This window comes from Mobula birostris, chromosome 20 (assembly GCF_030028105.1).
Source record: "Mobula birostris isolate sMobBir1 chromosome 20, sMobBir1.hap1, whole genome shotgun sequence".
NCBI classification, from domain to species: Eukaryota; Metazoa; Chordata; class Chondrichthyes; order Myliobatiformes; family Myliobatidae; genus Mobula; species Mobula birostris.
Window position 1 is genome coordinate 30,307,518 of NC_092389.1, and position 23,682 is coordinate 30,331,199.

The 23,682-nt window shown below is 41.9% G+C and overlaps 1 protein-coding gene across 1 annotated transcript in view; it reads left to right on the forward strand.

Moving 5' to 3' along the window:
* LOC140184949 (CMP-N-acetylneuraminate-beta-galactosamide-alpha-2,3-sialyltransferase 4-like) overlaps window positions 1-23,682 on the forward strand; it is a 51,160-nt gene that overhangs the window by 14,492 nt on the left and 12,986 nt on the right. Inside the window, exons 3-4 of the mRNA XM_072238196.1 lie at window positions 9,636-9,800; window positions 17,137-17,250. Coding sequence (XP_072094297.1) covers window positions 9,636-9,800; window positions 17,137-17,250 — 279 coding nt within the window. The remainder of the gene's footprint in view (window positions 1-9,635; window positions 9,801-17,136; window positions 17,251-23,682) is intronic.

A 23,682-nucleotide genomic window follows, 5' to 3' on the forward strand; every position in this document is an offset into this window, starting at 1 on the left:
CCCTAAAAGTGTCGTCACAGGTAGATAGGGTCGTAAAGAAGCTTTTGGTACATTGGCCTTTATTAATCGAAGTATTGAGTATAAGAGCTGGAATGTTATGATGAGGTTGTATAAGGCATTGGTGAGGCCGAATCTGGAGTATTGTGTTCAGTTTTGGTCACCAAATTACAGGAAGGATATTAATAAGGTTGAAAGAGTGCAGAGAAGGTTTACAAGGATGTTGCCGGGACTTGAGAAACTCAGTTACAGAGAAAGGTTGAATAGGTTAGGACTTTATTCCCTGGAGCGTAGAAGAATGAGGGGAGATTTGATAGAGGTATATAAAATTATGATGGGTATAGATAGAGTGAATGCAAGCAGGCTTTTTCCACTGAGGCAAGGGGAGGAAAAAAACCAGAGGACATGGGTTAAGGGTGAGGGGGGAATACTTCACACAGAGAGTCGTGGGAGTATGGAATGAGCTGCCAGACGAGGTGGTAAATGCGGGTTTTTTTTAACATTTAAGAATAAATTGGACAGACACATGGATGGGAGGTGTATGGAGGCATATGGTCCGTGTGCAGGTCAGTGGGACTTGGCAGAAAATGGTTCGGCACAGCCAAGAAGGGCCAAAGGGCCTGTTTCTGTGCTGTAGTTTCTATGGTTCTATGATTCATATTTCTGGATCATTAGGACCTCTTTTGGGACAGGTGTGGGACAGGGGAGGTTTGCTAAGGCTACTGGGGAGAGTTTAAACTAGGATTGTTGGGGGTGGGAACTGAACTGAAGAGACGGAGGATGAGGCAGTTGGCTCACAAATACAAAAAGCTTGGAGACAGTTTGTGAGGGAGGATAAGCAGGTGATAGAGAAGGGATGCGCTCAGATGGATGGTTTGAGATGTGTCTATTTTAACGCAAGGAGTATTGTGAACAAAGTGGATGAGCTTAGAGCACGGATCAGTACTTGGAGCTATGATGTGGTGGCCATTACAGAGACTTGGATGGCTCAGGGGCAGGAATGGTTACTTCAAGTGCCGGATTTCAGATGTTTCAGAAAGGACAGGGAGGGAGGCAAAAGAGGTGGGGGCGTGGCACTGTTGATCAGAGATAGTGTCAGGGCTGCAGAAAAGTTGGACATCATGGAGGGATTGTCTATGGAGTCTCTGTGGGTGGAGGTTAGGAACAGGAAGGGGTCAATAACTCTACTGGGTGTTTTTTATGGGCTGCCCAATCCAATAGTAGCAGGGATATCAAGGAGCAGATAGGGAAACAGATCCTGGAAAGGTGTAATAATAACAGAGTTGTTGTGATGGGAGATTTTAATTTCCCCATATATCGATTGGCATCTCCCTAGAGCAAGGGGTTTAGATGGGATGGAGTTTGTTGGGTGTGTTCAGGAAGGTTTCTTGACACAATATGTAGATAAGCCTATAAGAGGAGAGATTGTATTTGATTTGGTATTGGGAAATGAACCTGGTCAGGTGTCAGATCTCAGTGGGAGAGCAGTTTGGAGATAGTGATCATAATTCTATTTCCTTTACAATAGCATTGGAGAGAGATAGGAACAGACAGGAACAGACAAGTTAGAAGAGCGTTTAATTGGAGTAAGGGGAATTATGAGGCTATCAGACAGAAAATTGGAAGCTTAAATTGAGAACAGATGTTCTCAGGGAAAAGTATGGAAGAAATGTGGCAAACGTTCAGGGGATGTTTATGTGGAATTCTGCAGAGGTACGTTCCAATGAGACAGGGAAATTATGGTAGGGTACAGGAACCGCAGTCTTTTTACGAAGCTTCCATTTCGCTCATTCTCAAAAAGAATAAGAATCCTACTGAAGGTTCTTCGTATAGACCTATCTCTTTACTCAATTTTGATACTAAAATTTTATCTAAAGTGTTGGTTCGCAGACTTGAAAATATTATATCTTCTATCGTTTTGATTATCAGACAGGATTTATTAAAAATCAATATTCCCATTTTAATCTGCGGCATTTGTTAAATGTTATGTACTCTCCATCTAAGGAAATATCGGAATGTGTGATATCTTTGGATGTGGAGAAGGCTTTTGACAGAGTTGAATGGAACTATCTATTTACATCCTTAGAAAAATTTAATTTAGGACCTAATTTTATTCATTGGATTAAATTACTTTATCTATCTCCCTCCGCTTGGGTTCTTACTAATTTTCAGAATTCTAAACCCTTTAAATTCCAACGTGGAACTAGGCAAGGTTGCCCTTTGAGCCCTCTGCTTTTTGATTTAGTATTAGAACCCTTAACAATTGCTTTTCGAGAGTCTAAGGAGATTGCTGGTATTTTAAGGAGAGGCACTATTCATAAAGTGTCGCTCTATGCTGATGACTTATTGCTTTTTATATCTAATGTTACAACCTCTTTACCATTTGTGTTCTGTTTACTGACTAATTTTAGTCAGTTCTCAGGATATAAATTAAATTTGGTTTTGGTTGTTCGTCCATCGTTGACGTTGATGAGGACCTCGACACCATTATGATGGTGTCAAGACTAGCGCGTGATTTGGATTTAAGTGAGGGGGAGTTGCGCAGCGTCAGCCTCACTCTCTCTTCCCAATTCCCATCTGGATCCAGTGGCAAGACAGAGTCTAGACGGCTGGAGATGGGACTAGGCACAGTGGATGACCGGGACGTCTTCTGTGTCTTGTCCTGCTCTACACGTTCCACGACGCTTGCAGAGACCGCCTTCTTGACCGTTGGACCTTCCATTGGTCTCGTCCGCTCAATCCGCCGGAGTCTGTCTTCACATGCTGGGATAGACAACTCCCTATCTCACCGAGGGTTTGAGACCCGTCAGCTACCCTCACCTGGTTTAGCCGGCTTGTGGAAGCCGTTGCCCGGGGTGTGGCCGCTGTCGCATGCAAACAGCTATGGGAAGCCACAGGTGAGAGCTGAGTGCCAGGTGGGGACCAAAGGTGGACTAACTGCCCTGAAAAGGACGTGACATGTTCCCCCACCAGAGGTGCTACCCCTCCCTGACACCCCATACACCCTATACACCCTCAGTGGTAAGAAAGAGGCTGCTATGTGATAAGTGAAACCATAAGGGTGTGGGGCGATGGAGAACTCATGGTGAAATGAAGGCTGGTGAGGCAGGAGGAGGTGGGAGTGTTGAAGCAGAAGCCAAATTCCTGCATCACCAATTTCTTGTGTCTATGTTTTGTCTTCCATTCAGTTCTCTAACTATTGGTTTAGTATAAATATTTAACTATCAACACAGTTTACAAAACAGGGGCCTGAAAGGCCTTGGGCCTATGCTTGATGGAGTTCAGAAAGATGAACAGGGATCTTATTGAAACCGACTGGACAGAGGAAGGTCTGGATAGAGTGGTCGTGGAGGGGATATTTCCATCTGTAGGAGAGTTGAAGATCCAAGGGAGCAGCCTCAGAATAAAGGGATATCCCTTTAAATCTGAGAGGAGTAGGAGTTTCTTCAGCCAGAGGACGGTGACTTTGTGGAATCTGTTGCCACATAAGGCAGTGGAGGTGAATTCATTTGGTATATGTAAGGCAGAGATTATGGGTTCTTGATTGGTAAAGGTGTTATGGGGAGAAAGCAGGAAATCAACTATCATTATATGATGGAGCAGACTTGATAGGCTGAATGGCCTGATTCCGCTCTTGTATCTTGTTGTCTTAATGTAAGTATGACCCAAACTGTGACAATGACACCGAATCATAAAAACATGGTGTTCTGCAGATGCTAGAATTCCAAAGCAATTCTGGAGGAACTCAGCAGGTCAGGCAGCATCTGTGGTCTGAGACTCTTCTTCAGGACTGAAAAAAGATCTGGGAAGATGCCCAAATTAAACAGTAGGGCAGGGGGAAGGGGGACAAGCTAGAAGGTGATAGGTGAAGCTAGGTGGGTAAGAAAGGTAAAGGGCTGGGGAGGAAGGAATCTGATAGGAGAGGAGGCTGGATCACAGGAGAAAGGGAAGAAAGAGGGACACCAGAGGGAAATGATAGGCAGGTGAGAAGAGGTAAGAGGCCAGAGTGGGGAATATAAGAAGAGTGAAGAGAAGGGATTTTTTTTTTTAACTGGAAGAAGAAAATCAATATTCATGCTATCAGGTTGGAGGCTACTCAGACAGGATATAAGGTATTGCTTCTCCGCCCTGAGGGTGACCTTATCTTGGCACAAGAGGAGGCTATAGACTCACATGTCGGAATGGGAATTGGAGTTAAAATTTATGGCCACCGGAAAGTCCTGTTTTTGGCAGATGGAACAGAGGTGCTCGATGAAGCGATCCCCCGATTTACAATGGGTCTCACCAATGTAGAAGAGGCCGCATCAGGAGCACTAGACATGAGAGATGACCCCAGCTGTTTTGCAAGTGAAATGTTGCCTCACCTGGAAAGATTGTTTGGGGCCCTGAATGGAGGTGGGGGAGGAGGTGAAAGGTGAATGGAGTATGTGTAGCATTTAGGCTGCTTGCAGGGATAAGTGCCAGGAAGGAGATTAGTGGCGACAGACAAATGGACAAGGGAATCACAGAAGCAGTGATCCCGCAGAAAGTGGAGAGAGGTGAAGGAGGTAAAGCTCTGTTTGGTGATAGGATCCCTTTGGAGATGGCATAAGTTGAAGAGGATGATGTGATGGATGCAGAGGCCCATGGGGTGATAGGTAAGGACAAGAGGAACCCTATCAGTGTGAAAATGGGGTGAGTGTGGATGTTCAGGAAATGGAGGAGGTTTGGGTAGGGCAGCATCAAAACAAAAACGAAGGAACTGAGAAAAGGGAATATCACTTTTACAGAAGAAAGGGTGGCAGGATATATAGTCTAGATAGCGGTAGGAATGGGCAAGTTTATAAAATGTCAGTCAACAACAAATGCAGATTTTCCTGTTCTGCCAAATGCCATGAATTCTGCAATAAAGGCCTGCTTTGTAAATCTTAATTTACTTTTGTCTTTATTGACATAAAGAACTGGGACACTTACATTCTGTTATGACTGTTTAAAAGTTGTTATGATTCTGAGAACCAGCACTAAATGTAGAATATATCAGCAATCTTTTGACAGATTGAGAGTGACGTAGACTCGTGCAGCATGCATTTATCTCATATTCTTTGTGTTTCAGGCACTCCTTTCGAAGGGAGACATTCTTTCCATTGTAAGTAAAGGAATTTTTTTTTTATCTTTTGTTGATGATTTTCATTTTACTTGACTGCTGAAAGACTTTGAATAGCTAGCACAATTATTTGCATTCCAAATGCTACTAGCATCATGGAATTGTGGGATCCTAGAGATTTATGCGCAGAAAGAGGATGCTGGGGCCCTTTTTATCCAGATGTGAGTCCACACGTAGGGTATTCCTGTCTCCATGTTTGGTGAGTACCCAAGTGAACATCAGAATCATCTGAGAGGGAGCAGACTCTGGTTGTTTACTCTGGCACAGGGATGTTTGGAATTAGAAAATGTGGGAGGAAACTGGAGCAGTCAGGGCAAACCTGAGTGGTCACAGGAGGCATGTGCAAACTCCACACAAACAGTATTAGAGGTCGGGATTGAACTCAGTCACAGGAACTATGAGGCAATTGCCCTAATAGCTGCCCTACTGTGCATTGTACTCTGAGTATATTATCAACATATCAGGGCAAATTGTGAATGCCCATATTCCCGTGCAGATCCCTTAGATGGCAACTTGTTGCCTTCCAGATTTGAATTTGAATCCTGCTCTTAAAACCTGAATGCATGCCGCTTGTTTGACCTGGTATTGGTCACACATAAAATCTGTGCTCCTACTTCATTATAATTTTGGTACTTGGCCATGCCCTCTACAGTTTGTTACATTAGCATATGTCCAGAGGATGTAATCCAAAGGTCTTGACTTGAGTTGACCAATACCATGTCCAGCCATCTTTTCAAGATATACCTGCAAGTTGGGTATATTTTTTTTTACCGGACTGGTTACATCTAAGGAGGGAGCTGGGCATGAGAAACAGAAAAGTGACTGATCTTTTGCTATTGATCAATAATTAGATAGGTTTCTTGTGGACTGGATGCATATATATGTCTTGTAATGTTGACCTATTGGGCCTTTGAGCAGGCACTGAAATAATTAGCCAGAGAGAACAGATACAAAAACACTGAGGGACAATCAGAGGAGATTATGTACAACAAGACCTAGTGAAGGGAGGAATAGAGCAGAAACTGAACCAAGAGTATATAGTCAGCCTTGTGGGCCATCATTGTTGTTTAGTACATCACAAGTTAGCTATTTCTAAAGATTTGCCTCTCATATATTAATTTTTTTATTATTAGTTTTGGATTCCAAAATGCGAACTCTTTTGATTCTGCTGATCTGTAAGTATGACTATTTGATACCTGCATCTGTCCCTGACCTATTCTAACCTCACCTGTACATTTGTTTAGAAGTGCGTAAAGTCTCTGGAGTGGAGAAAGGGATTCATCAATGTTCCTCTCACTCCCATACTGCTTGCCATCTCAAAGTATTGGAGGAGAAAGAACAGTACCTCCATGTTCTCTGTAACTCTCACATGTATGGCATGATCTGTCTGGATGGCACACAAAACAAAATCATTTCAAGGTATCTCGATGTATGTAATAATGATAAGCTAATACCAATATCAAAACGGATGCGATATCCCCATTGATTCTATGGAATCCCTGACCAGTGACAGCTCAAAGTAAGGAAGAAGTATTTTATAATGCCTCTGAGAACCTTGAGTCTATGAGCCAGGTCTTAACTGAAAAAAGGCAAATGAAGCTCAGCACCTCACAAATCACAAACCTGCCCACCCTATCGTGCACCTACAAGGATTCGCTGTCAACCACTGGGAAGCCCTCCCTTGATTCTACTGCTTTAACCATTCTAACTGGCTTTCAATAAAGCTATGCATTTGTATTTCTAGGTACTTCTTTTCCATTACATAGGTCACACTTTCCTGACTGCATCACTTCACACACATTTGTTACTGAAGTACTACGAACAACACCGCCTAATTCTGTATTATCTGCAAACTTGTCGATCATTCTTTGGGCATTCCCATTCAAACCACCTATATAAATAATGAATAGCAAATATCCCAACACTGACCCCTGTGGCACACAGCTAGTCATCCCCGGTCTCTATTCTGAGAAACAAACTTCAAACACCACCCTCTGTTTTCTACCTCCAAGCCAATTTTGAATCCACTTTGAGTGCAGTTGGTGGAGGAGAAGTGTCTGAGAAGCTAGGATATCGATGATCTCTGAAGGTAATATCATTGGCTCTTCCACACTTGGTGAAATGAGTAAGGGAGGAATAGAGCAGAAACTGAACCAAGAGTATATAGTCAGTCTTGTGGGCCATCATTGTTGTTTAGTACATCACAAGTTAGCTATTTCTAAAGATTTGCCTCTCGTATATTAATTTTTTTATTATTAGTTTTGGATTCCAAAATGCGAGCTCTTTTGATTTTGCTGATCTGTAAGTATGACTATTTGATAACTTATTCAACATGATAGCAGTAGCGATAGATGGTAGGGATCAGTGTTTGGGATCCCAACTATTAGTGATTTGGTTGGAGGTTAATATAGTTCATTTACAAGTTTGCTGGTGATACAAAACTTAGTGGGAGTAGGAATGGTGCTAAGGATGCAAAGAGACTTAAAAGGAACATGGACAAAGTGAATGGGAAAGGACACAGAAGATTGAATAAAGAATAGAATCCATGTAAAGTTCTCCATTTTAGTAGAAAATACAGAAATGTTGAGTATTTTAAATGCTGAGAGATTTTGAAATGTTGCACTTCTTCAAGAAAGTTTTGAGCATATTCTTAAACCTATTCGGTAATCTCCATCTATTTGGTAAACTCCACCCATGACAGAGCTTGGAACAGACTAACTTTTTTAGGAGATTGGTATCAAGCATTGGAATAATGTAGCTTACCCAACCCAGTCAATGGTAAGTAACTAGGGTCTCTGTGTTGGCAATGTTAATTCGGGAACAGAGCTTGACACTGGGTTGCTTATTCTCCCAGTGAACTTGGAGGATATTCTGGAAGAAAAGGTACTGCGGATCTTTGATCTGTTCTGTAGTTTGTGATGTTGATCTGCTCCATTCATTGCATACCATTTTTGTTGTTTTGCAAGTAAACAACCCTGCATTTATTAGAATGGCATCTCAGCATCATAAGGCTGGCAAGATTAACACCAATTGCTGGCACAAAACTTTGGTAAAAATATGATTCCTGTGAAGAGGCCTCAGGGCATTTTATAATTGAATCAAGTTAAAAATATTTAGGCATTGGTCTTTGCTTTATTGAAAATAATCTATTCAATTAAAATGAACAGTCAGGCTGCATTTAAATGCTGGAGAGCATCATGGGTTAGAGGCTTCACAGTTGTCTAGGCTGTTGTATTCCAAACGCAAACAAGAGAAAATATGAAGATGCTGGAAATCCAAGCAATACACACACACAAAATGCTGGAGGAACTCAGCAGGCCAGGCAGCATCTATGGAAAAAAGTAAACAGTTGACGTTCCTCCACCATCAATGTTGCCCTCAACCACATCTCTATCACCTTGTGTTTCTCCCTCCCCTCCCCTCACCTTCTTACTCTGACTCCTCAGCTTTTATTCTTCAGTCCTCCTGAAGGGTCTCGGCTTGAAGCGTCGACTGTACTCTTTTCCATAGATGCTGCCTGGCCCGCTGAGTTCCTCCAGCAATTTGTGTATTGGCTGTTTTGAAGAAGTAAAATCCTCTTTCCCTGTATTATAATGCCCTGTATGATAAGAGGTTCAAGGCAGTGAAATAATGACAGGCCTTGGCTGGAGCAGTGAGGGCTGTGAAAGCATGTTCTGGTATGTTGCTGTGTGGTACTCACAGCACAGTTAGGGATTGGGGATTGATTGATTCTGCCACAGAAGGCTTTGGGCAGGACAGTGAATCTGCTATACCAAATATAAACCAACACTCCATAATCATTACTTTATCTCCACATAATTACAGAGAAAACAACATGCCTTGCTCAACCTGGTACTCACAGAAGACTGCTCTGATCATCTTAAAGTAAGTCATTTATTGATTACAGCAAGATCTGATGATTCTAAAAGTGGTGCATTTGCTGCACTTTGATGTTTCTCCACTGTTTTTTTTAAACAGTTTTTCTCGGAGTCCCAATGTGTTTTTAACACTTGAAGGCGATTGGCGGTACACGCCGAACATAGTGTCTTATAATTTGCCATATGGGATAAAAGGTGAGGACCCTTCAAATGACTTCCCTTTTTTGTTTTTCCTTTGAAAATATGATTGATAGAGCTCTCTCTTTGAAAACTGAATGGTAAGCATGAACCATTAGTTTGTAAGGTTTGTGTCACAGTCCCGGATGTCCCTCCTGTTTATTCCTCATATTCTCCTAATTCCCTTTTCCCCATGTTTCTTTTGCTCTGTGTGTGTGTGTGTGTGTGTGTGTGTGTGGCGTTCCTTTTGTTCTCCCGGGCTTCCTGATTGCGACGCACCTGAATCTCATCTAACCTGCAGCATAAATACCCAGGCTTTCCAGATCGTTGCTTCAGCCAGTGTGGCAGTTCACATTCTAGGTCGCTTAGAACTGTGTATTCTAAGTTTTGTTTCTGCGCTGTTGTTTGCCTGTGTTAACTCTGTCTCTCCGTGTTGACAGGAGCATTGCATGCCGCCCGCCTTCCCGTTCATCCTCCTGCCTGCCGTTCTCCTCCAGCCGCGCTCACACCCTTGTCTGCATCCCTGCTCTGCCTCGCCCCGCCACCCGCCTACACTCTCCGCTGGCTCAGTGGTTAAATGCCGCACTCTCACCACAGAGACCCGGGTTTGATCCCCAGTCAAGCCTCGCACACTCCTCTGCCTAATCCTCACTCCCCTGCCTGCAACCATTAATAAACACTCTTCAGATTACTCTGCCTCTGTGTCAGTCTGCGTTTAGGTTCACCTGTTCCTCACAACAGTTTGATGTTCCTGAACCAGGAGGTCTCAGAATCTGGTTTGAATTAACTCAGAGGTGATGGAGGCTGGTTCCACACATGTGCTGCATTTTCCCTTACATTTCTTGGCTAGGGAGTGATAGATTCTGAGAGTTCTTCATGAGATTTGTAGTAATGTACGTAATTGGATGGGTTGGGATTCATTGTGACAGCTGCCTAAAGTCCAGAAGTCAAATAGCTGCCTAAATGTATCTGAGCACATTATTCAGAACCTCACTGGCACTTGTTAAACAGGACCCCAGTAATATCAACATACAAAATGCTGGAGCATCTCAGAGTCAGGCAGCATCTATGAGATCCTCCAGATTTCCAGCATCTTCAAAATTCCTTTTATGTCTCCAGTGATATCACATGAGTCTGTCTTCACATGTAGGTCAGACTGGAGGCAGGTTTTCTTCCCTGAGGACATTAATGAACTGGAAGGGCTCTTTTTCTATAACAGTCTGGCAGTTTCATGTTGTAGTTACTGAGACTAACTTTTTCATACACTCCATATTTCTTTAAGTAGCTGAGTAGAAAAGTCCAAACGGAATTTAATCCAAAATTACAAACGAGAAAATCTGCAGATGCTGGCAATCCGAACAACACACACAAAATGCTGGAGGAACTCAGCAGGCCAGGCAGCATCTAGGAAAAGAGTACAGTCAACATTTTGGCCCGAAACATGGACTGTACTCTTCCTAGTTGCTGCCTGGCCTGCTGAGTTCCTCCAGCATCTTGTGTGTATTAATCCAGAATTAAGCCATTTGGCCCATCGAGTCTGCTCTGCTATTTCATCATAGCTGATCCATTTTCCTTCTCAGTCCTGATCTTCTGCATTCTCACCCTGACTAATCAAGAATCTATCAAGCTCTGCCTTAAGTATACCCAGTGACTTGACCTGCACACCCACCTGTGGCAACGAATTCCGCAGGTTCACCACTCTTTGGCTCAAGTAATTCCCACTCATGTCTGTTCTAAATGAACATCCCTCTATCCTGAGTCTGTGAGACTCACCCACCATAGGAAACATCCTCTCCACTTCCACTCTAATGAGGCCTTTCAACATTTGATAGGTTTCAATGGTATCCCCCCTCATTCTTCTGAATTCCAGTGAGTACAGGTCCAGGGCCATCAAACATGCTTCATATAACAAGCCTTTCAATCCTGGAATCATTTTCATGAACCTCCTTTGAACCCTCTTTAATATCAGCATATCCTTTCTTAGATAAGGGGCCCAAAACTGCTCATAATGCAATGAGGCCTTACCAGTGTTTTATAAAGCCTCAACATTACATCCTTGCTTTCATATTCTAGTCCTCTCAAAATGAATTCTAACTTTGCATTTGCCTCCTCACCACTGACTCAACCTGCAAATAACCTTTAGGGAATCCTGCACAAGGACTCCCAAAGTCCCTTTGTGCTTCAGATTTTTGAATTTTCTTTCCATTTAGAAAATAAGCTATGCTTTTATTTCTTCTACCAAAGTACATGACCATACACTTCCATCTGCCGTTAAGTATATGTAGCCCAAGTCTTATGCTTTGCTGCTGTGATCCCCGGCTGCTGTACTCTGTACCCCGGTAATATGATGAACTGATACTGAGGCTTTGGGCCTACTCTGGGCTACTCCAGGGTTCAGATCTAAGGACTCAATTTGGTTCAGAATGTTGTTGCTTGCTTCTATTGCTTACATGATTTGTGTTCCACCCCCCCCCCCCCCACCTTCCTCTGCACATCAGGTGCTGGCCTTTACTTTTAATCCGGTTCTTTTGGGTTTCTTGTTTTGCGGCTGCCTCTAAGCAAGTAAATCTCAAGGTTGTATAATTTATACATTCTTTGATAATAAATGTACTTTGAAACTATGAAGAGAAGCAAATTTGCACCACTAAAACAATGGAATCCTCAGTGTAAACAATACAAACACAGTTGACAAAATGAACGTGACAAGCACAATGAAGTTGATTGGATACAAAGCACAGGATATGAAAGTGCATATCTACTTAAACATAGATAAACACTGGCATTCAACTACTGATCAACTGTGATGCATTAAAATTCAGTGAATGCACAACAGAACACAATTGATTCAGGAATGCACACAATAGGATGAGAAATTGACAGAATGAGCAGCAACAATTCTAAGGATATCAGGAAAAAGAATTTCATATCATCCAAACAAGAGAAGATCTGCAGATGATGGAAATACAAGCAACACACAAAATGCTGGAGGAACTCAACAGGCCAGGCAGCACCTATGGAAAAGAGTACATTTGACATTTTGGGCCGAGACCCTTCTGCAGTCCTGTACTTTTTTCCATAGATGCTGACTGGCCTACTGAGTTTCTCCAGCATTTTGTGTATGTTCCTTCATACCATCCAAGGGTAGTTTTCACTCTTTGCTAGTGTACACTCTGCTCTGATCTAGGTGTTGCCTGGAATATAGTTCTGTTTGTTGATTTGCCCATTCTGCTTCCTCCTTTCCTGTTTGCACTTCAATTTTCAAGCAATTCTATTGTTTGACTGGAGCCTTTGTATAAGTTGCTTGACAAGTGAGATATACACAATGTCATCCTCCAGTCAGCTGACACAAAGGTATATTAGTCTTATAGGATAGCCATTGTATGGGAAAAGATTAGCAACTTGAGGTTAATGATTCAGCTGGCTGCAAATTATTTTGTGAATATACAGGGAGACCAGTGCCAATTTATAGCTTTGAAGACACTCCTCCTATGATATCTGGACATCAGAGTAAACAAATGAAGCCAGGAGAACTCAGGAACTGCCTTGAGTGAACCTGGTGATTCATTGTTGTTGTCACTACAGCTTTTGTCATCTACAATTTCTGTCCCAGCATAATGACTACCCTGCTTCTCATCATTGTACACCATTGGTACAAAGCAATGGAGTCAAAAACTTCTGAGGAATCCTGCTGATGTTTTTATGTGCTGATTAGCAAATCCATCAGTTGTTTTCAGAATAAGTTTCACTCCACCTGCTTGTAAGCAATCCTGAGCAACTCAAGTCCATGGGCCTGAAACTTAATTAATAACTTCACAATTTGTGTATTTGGCAGTAAATCCCCAGGTCACAGTTTCTGTTGGAGAACCCATCATCACCTGGTGCATTTCAATCCATATAACCTTTGGACGTGAACACGTGTCCAATTGTGATCACCGTGGTGTCCTCTTCTGTCTGCATAACATCATGACAGCAGCTTAGTACTACAGAGGGGCCGTTAGGCTTAAGGTGAAGGAGTATGCTGACACCAGTCTGAGGGTAGGTGTGCTGTAAGGCCATCAGTCAGTACGTGTTTGGTTTCTTTATTTTAGAGCTGATCACATTGAAGCACCAAATGCAGTATACCAGATTGAAAGAAGAGGCTGCACCTGGAGAGGCAGTTTGGGTCCCTGGATGGTGGGATGTGGAAAGCTGTAAGGACGTGTTGCATCTCCTTTGGTTGGGAATTGCCACAGTATGGGAAGTGGTTGCTGGGAGTGGAAGAGTAGACTGTGAATCGCAAAGGAAGCAATTTCTGCAAATTGCTGAAAGGGACAAATGCTAAGCGTCTAGTAGAAGAATTTTGTTGGAGATGGTGGAAATTGTGAAGAATGATCCATTGACTGTGGAGGCTGGTGGAGTGAAAGGAGAGAGATACTTATCATAGATGTTGCCTGGCCTTCTGAGTATTTCCACATTTTCTGTTTTTACTTCATATTTGCAGATTTTGATTTCCATTACACACTGCAGATTGTCCATTTTCAAAGTCAAGGTTCAACTATTATTTATGAGTTTGGTAGATTACATGGCTTTATTGTATGTCAGAAAATAAACAAAAGACCTTTGGTCTCTAAAATAGTTAATTGAGGCCTTGAAATGTGATCTGAAAATTTCCATTCAAGTCACTTCCTCACATAAATAACACCGGACAACAAAGATTTTGCTTCCTGAATACCTTTAGGTGTATCTTATGAATTTTGGGCTACTGATCATGAAAATCACTATGAAATTTCCCTATCACGCACCATTTTAAAAAATAAACATGTTTATTATTTCAATTCATAATTCAAGTCAATTAAAATGTTGCCTACAATGTAAGCTGGAAAGTTTTCTATCCTGTCCAGGCATGCTTGGGCATGCTTAGGTGGCGCAGCTGCTGCATGGCAGGGCAGATTTTAGTAAAAATTATTGGGTTCAGGACTGTAAGGATGGAATTTGCTATCACCAGGCACAAAAATTTATATGAAGGATTTTGATATTTGAAAGAGACGCTTCCCAGAATAATAGATGCCAAGATTAAGGAAAACAGTTTTGTTGGTCCACAAATCAAACAGGTCATCAATGACAGGCAATTTGAAGAATTTCTAGTGGGACCAGAGAAAATCACATGGAAGGCATTCAAGGAAGTTGTTGAAATTTTTCTTGGCATCTAGAGAGCACCAAACTACATGCAGCTGGTTGAAAGCATACTTCAAGCATATAAAACCATGAAATACAACTTGTCACTAAAGATTCATTTTCAGCATTCCCATTTAGACTTCTTCCCTGCAAATCTTGGTGCTGTTAGTGACAAGCATGGTGAAAGGTTTCACCAGGACACTGCGGTCATGGAGAAAAAATACCAGGGCAACTGGAATCCATCAATGCTAGCGAATTATTGTTGGACATTTAAGCGAGAAGCCTCAGACACTGAGTACAAATGAAAATCATTAACAAAATATTTTTAACTTAGTTGAACTATTGCAAAGCATCAGCACCATTATGCAATTAAACACATTATATTCAATAAAAGTTAATTTGTTGTTTCTCCGAATTCCTACGTGATACAAGTAGTCTGAAATTATATTTGTGTTCATCTTCAAGCAGTCTACCATAAGCAAAAAAAAATTCTGAGGAAGCAACACTTCTGAAAAATTTGTTGTCCAGTGTAATTATTCTTTAAGTATTAATGTGAAAACCACCAGTTGTGCAGTAGCAGTAAGTGGAATAGTTTGTAGACATTCTAAAGCAATCATTGTATCCTAATATTTTTCTAATCTTTCCAGAAGAACTTGTCAGACAGATACTCGCCCAAACAAAGTCCAACATGCCGGAAAGGATCGATGGGTAAATGCTTCACCTTGAGGGGGAGGGGGGTTTAGTAGTTTTGGGCATTTTCCCCTGTTTGGGCTGGCATTACTTTGGCCAGTTCTTTGCATCGAGGATGGCTTGCTTCCACTGCGGTTCTATGGGTTCTGTAGGCCTGGAGTGGCTGATGAAACCAATGTGAGATCCACAGACTCTGTCACAAGTGTGACAGGACGTGCTTGGTCGGGCAGTTGGGTGGAGGGGTGAGGGGTGCTTGGTTTGTTTGCACTCCTTCCACCATTTACATTCACTCTCTGTGTGCTGTCACTTGAGAGGCTCAAAACTGGTGCTTTCTCAAACAACTCTCCACCAGTTTGAGGGTTTTGGGCCAGGGATTCTCATGGGTCAATAAAGATGAGTCCCCAAGAAAGCTTTAAGGATATTCTTGGCTTTCCTTCAGTCCTCCTGGAAGTTTCTTGCAGTAACTGAGCTTGTTTCAGGAGTTTGCAATCAGACCTACCAATGATGTAGTCCTACTACTGATGCAGGCTGAATACTGCTTCCATATTGAGAATGTTTGCATTGTTAGAGTCCAGTGCTGACTTTGTTTTATCCCATGGATGTTTTCAAAGTGTTATGTTATGCATCTTTTATAATAGATGCTAATACTTTCCCTTCTACTGATGTTAGGCCTAATGGTCTGGAATTCCATGTTATTGCCTTTCTTTTTAAAAAAAATTGTGAGTTATAGTTGGTGCCCTCCAATCTGTAGGAAATACTCCAATGTCTAGGTCTTTGGAAGATGATGACAATTGCCTTCACTATTTCTAGGGGTCATTTCCTTTAGTTATTCTGGGATATAATGAGGTACACAAGATAGATAGTCTTTTTCACAGAGTAGACCAAAATAGTGAGGTAGTTTTCATGGGTTTATTCTCAATTCTGAAATCTGATAGCAGAGGGGGAAAAAGCATAAAAACATAAATTGCACAGCCACAGGATATTCCCAATGTCAGGGACTTCATCAGGAATGGTAATCACACCATTGACCGAGCTGAGCAAGTCCTGAGAGATATGCTAGTTAGAGAGAACTGATATACACATGATATACACATATGTGCTTTGTCCTCACTATTCTACCTAAGTAACTGAAGTGACCAAGGTAATGGGTTTTTGCCAGAAAATATCCTTCCCTTGAAATGAATGTGACATTTGAGTGAAATCCTGTCAATCTGGTCAATGGGCATAAAGGGGAAAGCATTCCAATGGTTGAAGTTATATCTTGTACAAAGGAAGATAATGTGCCTGATGGAGATCAATCATCAGAGACCAAGGCAACTGATTCTTCCCTGCATACAACAAGAACTCAATAACATCGGGACATTAAAGGAAAATCACCAGGTGGTGACTATCTCCATGTCTAGAGATGTCTAACCACCAAACCCCAGCATTCACATTTTCAGTGACAGTGGGCACATAACAGTAGAATGGGAGCTTGAAAGGGGAGGAGGGTTCAGTTATATATAGGAAGAAGATGGGGATATGGATGGAACAGGTGGGATTGAGCAGAGATTGAGTTGGCGCAGTTGGTAGCAGGAGAGAGTGGGATGGAGCATATGGGAATGCGGAAAGGTGAGGGTATGGTAGGCTGAGATGACTAGAAAGTGGGATAGAATAGATGGAATGGGCGGGTTTTGGACAGAGTAAGTGGGTACAGGCAATGAAATGGAGGAGGAAAGATGCAGTGAAGGGTTACTCAACGTAAATTTCCAAGGCTCTCTATGAAATTCATTATAAAGTGTAGCAAGTAGGAAAATGCCAAGAGATTCGGAACATCAGAAAATATTAAAGGATTGTGATTTGGAAAGCTGAGAGAGCTGGACTGAAAGGGAGAGTTGTGGTGGGTGGCAAGACTGTGAGTAGGGAAAGATTTGAAATAACAATCTGGACAATATGTGGAATTAAAAGTGAAAGACTTAGGCTGTCATGTCAATCAAGGATATGCATGTGACTAATTCATGGAAACCCTGAAGTCAAACCAAATAAGAATTCCAATTTTGACACCATCTCTAACTTACAATGTTCAGTCACTGTGATCAGAATCCAGTTCTTCTTAAGCTCTTGGTCTCTTGCTAGTTTGGTCTGTAAACGGTGTGTTGTTGTCGGAAATGGAAACACCTTAAGGAACAGCTTACTTGGAGAAGTTATCAACAAATACGACATTGTTATTCGGTGAGTGATGTGCAGTCATCTTATTCATTTCACTTTGCCTGTGATGTGACGTACTCTTCATTGGCAAGACCAAGTGTACACCGGGTTACTGTTTTACACAGCACCTATGCAATGTCTAATGGCCAGCCTTGAACCTTTGGTTGTGCATTATTTCAACTCTCCTTCCTATTCTCACACTGACCTGTCTGCTTTAGCCTACTCCACTGCCAGGGTAAGGCCAAATGCAAGCTAGAAGAACAGCACCTCATATTCTGCTTGGGTAGTCTACAATTCAAAATTCAAAGTTCAAAGTACATTTATTATCAAAGTGTGTATACAGTATACAAGCCTGAGACTTGTCTTCCTGCAGGCAGCCACCAAACAAAAAAAAACACATGGAACCCCTTAAAAGAAAGCATTAAACACACAAGGTGCGAAAAAAGGAACAAATCGCGCAAATGGCAAAAACTGAGCAAATAACATGGAGAATGTTAAACATCAAACCTCAGAGTCCCCGATAATGGTCAAGGAGTGACAACCATTGAGTCAGTTCAATTTTGCACTGTGTCAATGATTGCAGGCCTTAGCCACAGAACCAGTTAAGCACCAAAGCACCTCAATCAAATTGCGCAAATAGCAAGAAAGATTAACCAGAAACACATGGAACATGAACCAAGCGATGAGTCCTCCAAAAGTGAGTCCATGGATTGTGTTCAGTGCTGAGGACATTAAGCATCAAACTGCAGATTCCCCTGACAAGGGCTCACACAGCCACGAGCCGCGCCACCAAGGCGATCGAACCCAAGAGTTCTGCACCTTCCTCCAATGGCAGGGAGAGGGAGACGGGTGAAATGTAGGCAGGTGCTGCTGAACACTGCTCGACTTCCACCCTTGTGCTTGTCGATTTCAATCTCACTTGATGTTTTAATCAATGAGGGGTGATGAAGCTGGCCATGGGTTCGCGTTCTGCATTTAGAAAATTATGGTGGTAAACTCTGCTCTCGACCTATTTTAGTGTTCAATGCGTGAACATTAAATTTTCCAATTTCAAGAAACACAACTTCCTCGTGTTCCTTTCCCATAGCCACCAGTCCACCCAGTGTCTCTCTCCCTTTAATCAACTTTTCCACACACCTCTCCCCCTCTTATAAATCATCTAACTGCCTCTTGCATACAGATCATTGTTCATACAGATCAGAACATCACATGATGCATTGAGGTAGAATAAAGTAAAACAATAACAATGCAGAATAAAGTGTAAAAGTACAAAACAACTTCGCTCTACTTATTCGAGGGAACACCTTGTCAGGCTCTGGGGATTTATCCACCCTTATTTTTCTGAAAACAGCAAGCACCTCTTCCTTTATAATCTGTATATGGTCCATGACCCACTGCTCTTTTGCCTCAGTCTATATACTTTGCGTCATTCTCCTAAGTAAATACAGATGCAAAAAATATATTTATTTTGGTCCTGTGCTAAGATGACCATGCTGATCTCCCAGAGGACTGATTTTGTCCATTGCTTTTGCTCTTAATATACATCAGGTGCACATCTTTATTGGCATTGGTACTTGCCACATGTACCAAGATGCAGTAAAATGCATGTCTTGTATACAGATCAAATCATTACACAGTGCATTGAAGTAAAACAAAGAAAAATTATAGCAATGCTGTATAAAGTGTAAAAATGTAAAACATCTTATCTCCTCTATGTCATCTTGTTCCACTTATCACCTAACAGGCACCATCACACCCTTACCTCGCTTGCAAACTAACTTCTATGTTCTTTCTGATGCAGGATCTCATTCTGAAACATTAACCGTCCCTCTTCCTCTACAAGGTTGCTTGGCCCACTGAGTCCTCAAGCAGGTTTTAGCTCCAAATTCCAGCATCTGCAGTTTCTTGTGTCTTTGCTTCATCTGAGTGTCAGTTTTAGTCAGTGCTAACAACCTATCCTCTGAATGCAGTAACATGAGTTTGCCCTTATCCGCAGCCACTGATTTTTTTTTACAGTACTTTGAAATTAGTTTAGTTTTTACAGAAATGGATCTCTCTCTTCCAGAATCCTCTGTTTCCGTAAACATGTAGTCCATTCGAGAGTGTTACGTACCCCGTAACTGGGTTGCCAAAACAGCAGAAATGGAACGCTCATTGGAGTCTGGATTACTAGGAACTAATAAAGTTTTATTAAAGACATAAGTAATACAGTACTCTAATCGTAAGGATATCAGTGTAACAGGTTAGCAATGATAATACACACATATACACAGAAATAAGGTAATAGGAATCAACCAAGCTCTATCACAGTCTAGGGGTAAAATGATCAGTCTTAAGTGAAGCAGAGTTCAGTTTAGTTTAGTGCAGTTCGCAGTAATCGCTGTTGTTGTACCATTGGGGGGAGAGAGAGAGAGAAAGAGAGAGAGAGAGAGAGAGACGCAATTTGGTTCAGGCAGACCTTTGATGTCTTCACAGTTGGTTTCGGGCAGACCCTTTTATGTCTTCTAATCCCCGCTGTGGTCACCGACTGTGACCCCTCCGTTCCGGATACGATTGTTCTTCCATGGTGAACCCGGCACCCAGGCAAGGGCGGACACACACCCCAGGTTCCCACCGATCGTACCTTTACACTCTGTGAGCCTCTGGTCGGTTCCCGCGAACCGGACCTCCAAACTCCCACCACTTGTGGGGGTACACTGCTCTTTCCAGGGTCTTGTGGTGTGTCGTGTGCCTTAGCAAACCTGCTCTTTTTATCCCCCTGCTGGGGTATCACCTGTCCATCAAGCTTCAAACAGTTCAGGTTCAAAGCAATCGGTCTGTCAATATTCTGAATTGTGTTTCTTTTTCCTTTAATTCCTCTCTTCTCTCTTATTAGCATTTTGAATGTTTCTCCATTGTCTTTCTCATCTCTCTCATTAGCATCAATCGTCCGATAGCTTTGCTTGGCGTCACAGGAGACACTGAGTGCAACTGTGACTTGAGTGATGTTGAGAGTGGATTAACAAACCTGCACTTTAGGTTCCTCTGAAGACCTTAACAAACAGTCCAACACTTTCAACAATTCCTTTTCTGCTACGGATGCTGTTTACCAGCTGCGTTCTTCCACCAGATTAATAGTTGGTCATGTCCTGTCATTAGATTAATCAAAGTTGTCATGGGTTTTTGATTTTCTTAATATCTCCAACATTCAGAAATACTTCAATTATTCATATAACCATATAACAATTACAGCACGGAAACAGGCCATCTTGTCCCTTCCAGTCCATGCCGAACGCCTACTCTCACCTCGTCCCACCGACCTGCACACAGCCCATAACCCTCTATTCCTTTTCCTGTCGATAAAGCTATCCAATTTTACTTTAAATGACAATATTGAGCCTGCCTCTACCACTTCCGCTGGAAGCTTGTTCCACACAGCTACCACCCTCTGAGTAAAGAAGTTCCCCCTCATGTTACCCCTAAACTTTTGCCCCCTAACTCTCAACTCACATCCTCTTGTTTGAATCTCCTCTACTCTCAATGGAAAAAGCCTATCCATGTCAACTCTATCAATCCCCCTCATAATTTCAAATACCTCCACTAAGTCCCCCCTCAACTTTCTACGCTCCAAAGAATAAAGACCCAACTTGTTCAACCTTTCTCTGTAACTTAGGTGCTGAAATCCAGGTAACATTCTAGTAAATCTTCTCTGTATTCTCTCTATTTTGATGACATCTTTCCTATAATTTGGTGACCAGAACTGTACACAATACTTCAAATTTGGCCTTACCAATGCCTTGTACAATTTTAACATTACATCCCAACTCCTATACTCAATGTTCTGATTTATAAAGGCCAGCATACCAAAAGCTTTCTTCACCACCCTATCCACATGAGATTCCACCTTCAGGGAACTATGCACCATTATTCCTAGATCCCTCTGTCCTACTGCATTCTTCAGTGCCCTACCATTTACCATGTATGTCCTATTTTGATTAGTCCTACCAAAATGTAGCACCTCACATTTATCAGCATTAAACTCCATCTGCCATCTTTCAGCCCACTCTTCTAACTGGCCTAAATCTCTCTGCAAGCTTTGAAAACATTGTCCATTATCCACAACACCACCTATCTTAGTATCATCTGCATACTTATTAATCCAATTTACCACCCCATCATCCAGATCATTAATGTATATGACAAACAACATTGGGCCCAGTACAGATCCCTGAGGCACACCACTAGTCACCGGCCTCCAATCTGACAAACAGTTATCCACCACTACTCTCTGGTGTCTCCCATCCAGCCACTGCTGAATCCATTTTACTACTTCAATATTAATACCTAACGACTGAACCTTCCTAACTAACCTTCCATGTGGAACCTTGTCAAAGGCCTTACTGAAGTCCATATAGACAACATTCACCGCTTTACCCTCGTCAACTTTCAACAAAATTCAATAAGATTCCTAATCAGACCCTGTCTATCCAGATAATTATATATACCATTTCTAAGAATACTTTCCATCAACTTAACCACCACTGATGTCAAACTCACAGGCCGATAATTGCTAAGTTTACTCTTAGAACCCTTTTAAAACAATGGAACAACATGAGCAATACGCCAATCCTCCAGCACCATCCTCGTTTCTAATGACATTTGAAATATTTCTGTCAGAACCCCTGCTATTTCCACACTAACTTCCCTCAAGGTCCAAGGGAATATCCTGTCTGGACCCAGAGACTTATCCACTTTTATATTCCTTAAAAGCGCCAGTACTTCCTCTTCTTTAATCGTCATAGTTTCCATAACTTCCCTACCTGTTTCCCTTACCTTACACAATTCAATATCCTTCTCCTTAGTGAATTCAGAAGAAAGGAAATTGTTCAAAATCTCCCCCATCTCTTTTGGTTCCACACATAGCTGTCCACTCTGATTCTCTAAGGGACTAATTTTATCCCTCACTATCCTTTTGCTATTAATGTAACTGTAGAAACCCTTTGGATTTATTTTCACCTTACTTGCCAAAGCAACCTCGTATCTTCTTTTAGCTTTTCTAATATCTTTCTTAAGATTCTTTTTACATTCTTTATATTCCTCAAGCACCTCATTTACTCCATGCTGCCTATATTTATTGTAGATCTCTCTCTTTTTCCGAACCAAGTTTCCAATATCCCTTGAAAACCATGGCTCTCTCAAACTTTTAACCTTTCCTTTCAACCTAACAGGAACATAAAGATTCTGTACCCTCAAAATTTCACCTTTAAATGACCTCCATTTCTGTATTACATCCTTCCCATAAAACAATTTGTCCCAATCTACTCCTTCTAAATCCTTTCGCATCTCCTTAAAGTTAGCCTTTCTCCAATCAAAAATCTCAACCCTAGGTCCAGACCTATCCTTCTCCATAATTATACTGAAACTAATGGCATTGTGATCACTGGACCCAAAGTGCTCCCCAACACATACCTCCGTCACCTGACCCATCTCATTCCCTAACAGGAGATCCAACACTGCCCCTTCTCTAGTTGGTACCTCTATGTATTGCTGCAAAAAACTATCCTGCACGCATTTTACAAACTCCAAACCATCCAACCTTTTTACAGTGTGGGCTTCCCAGTCTATGTGTGGAAAATTAAAATCTCCCACAATCACAACCTTGTGCTTACTACAAATATCTGCTATCTCCTTACAAATTTGTCCTCTACTTCTTGCTGCCCATTAGGTGGTCTATAATACACCCCTATGGGTGTTACTATACCTTTCTCATTCCTCAATTCCACCCAAATAGCCCACCTAGACGAGCCCTCTAATCTATCCTGCCAGAGCACCGCTGTAATATTTTCTCTGACAAGCAATGCAACACCTCCCCCTCTTGTCCCTCCGATTCTATCACACCTGAAGCAATGAAATCCATTCTGAAATCATTCTGAAACAACTTTAGATATTACATTTCAAAAAGTAAATAAAATCAATTGCAGCACTTATTTTTGAATCAGTTAAATCAACAAAACGAAAAAAACAAATGCTTTGTATATACTCTCCATTCTTTCATGTAATCCTATAATCCACATTCCAGTGAACGAACAAGTGGAGCTTCCATCAGCAGAACCCAGAGTTTAAAGACTGGGGAGCCTTAGCAAGCTGTCACTCCAGTGCTGGCTCCCAGCAGAAAATGGCCGACTGTATTGTTGTTCTCTCATTGCCTTTTCTCACTTATGTCGGACCATTGGCAGTGACAACTTTAGTACGGTGTATGTAGAAGCACAGCACAAAGATATCATTGTCATAGAGTACAGAAATAGGACCTTCAGCCCTCTAGGTCTGTACTGACCACCATTTGCACTGATCTAACGCTAATCCCACTTTTTTCTCCCCACATTCCCATCAACAGCTTCCATTTCTCATATACACATGAGAGTTAATTTACAGTGGCCAATTAAACTACAACCCCACGCATTTGTGCGATGTGGGAGA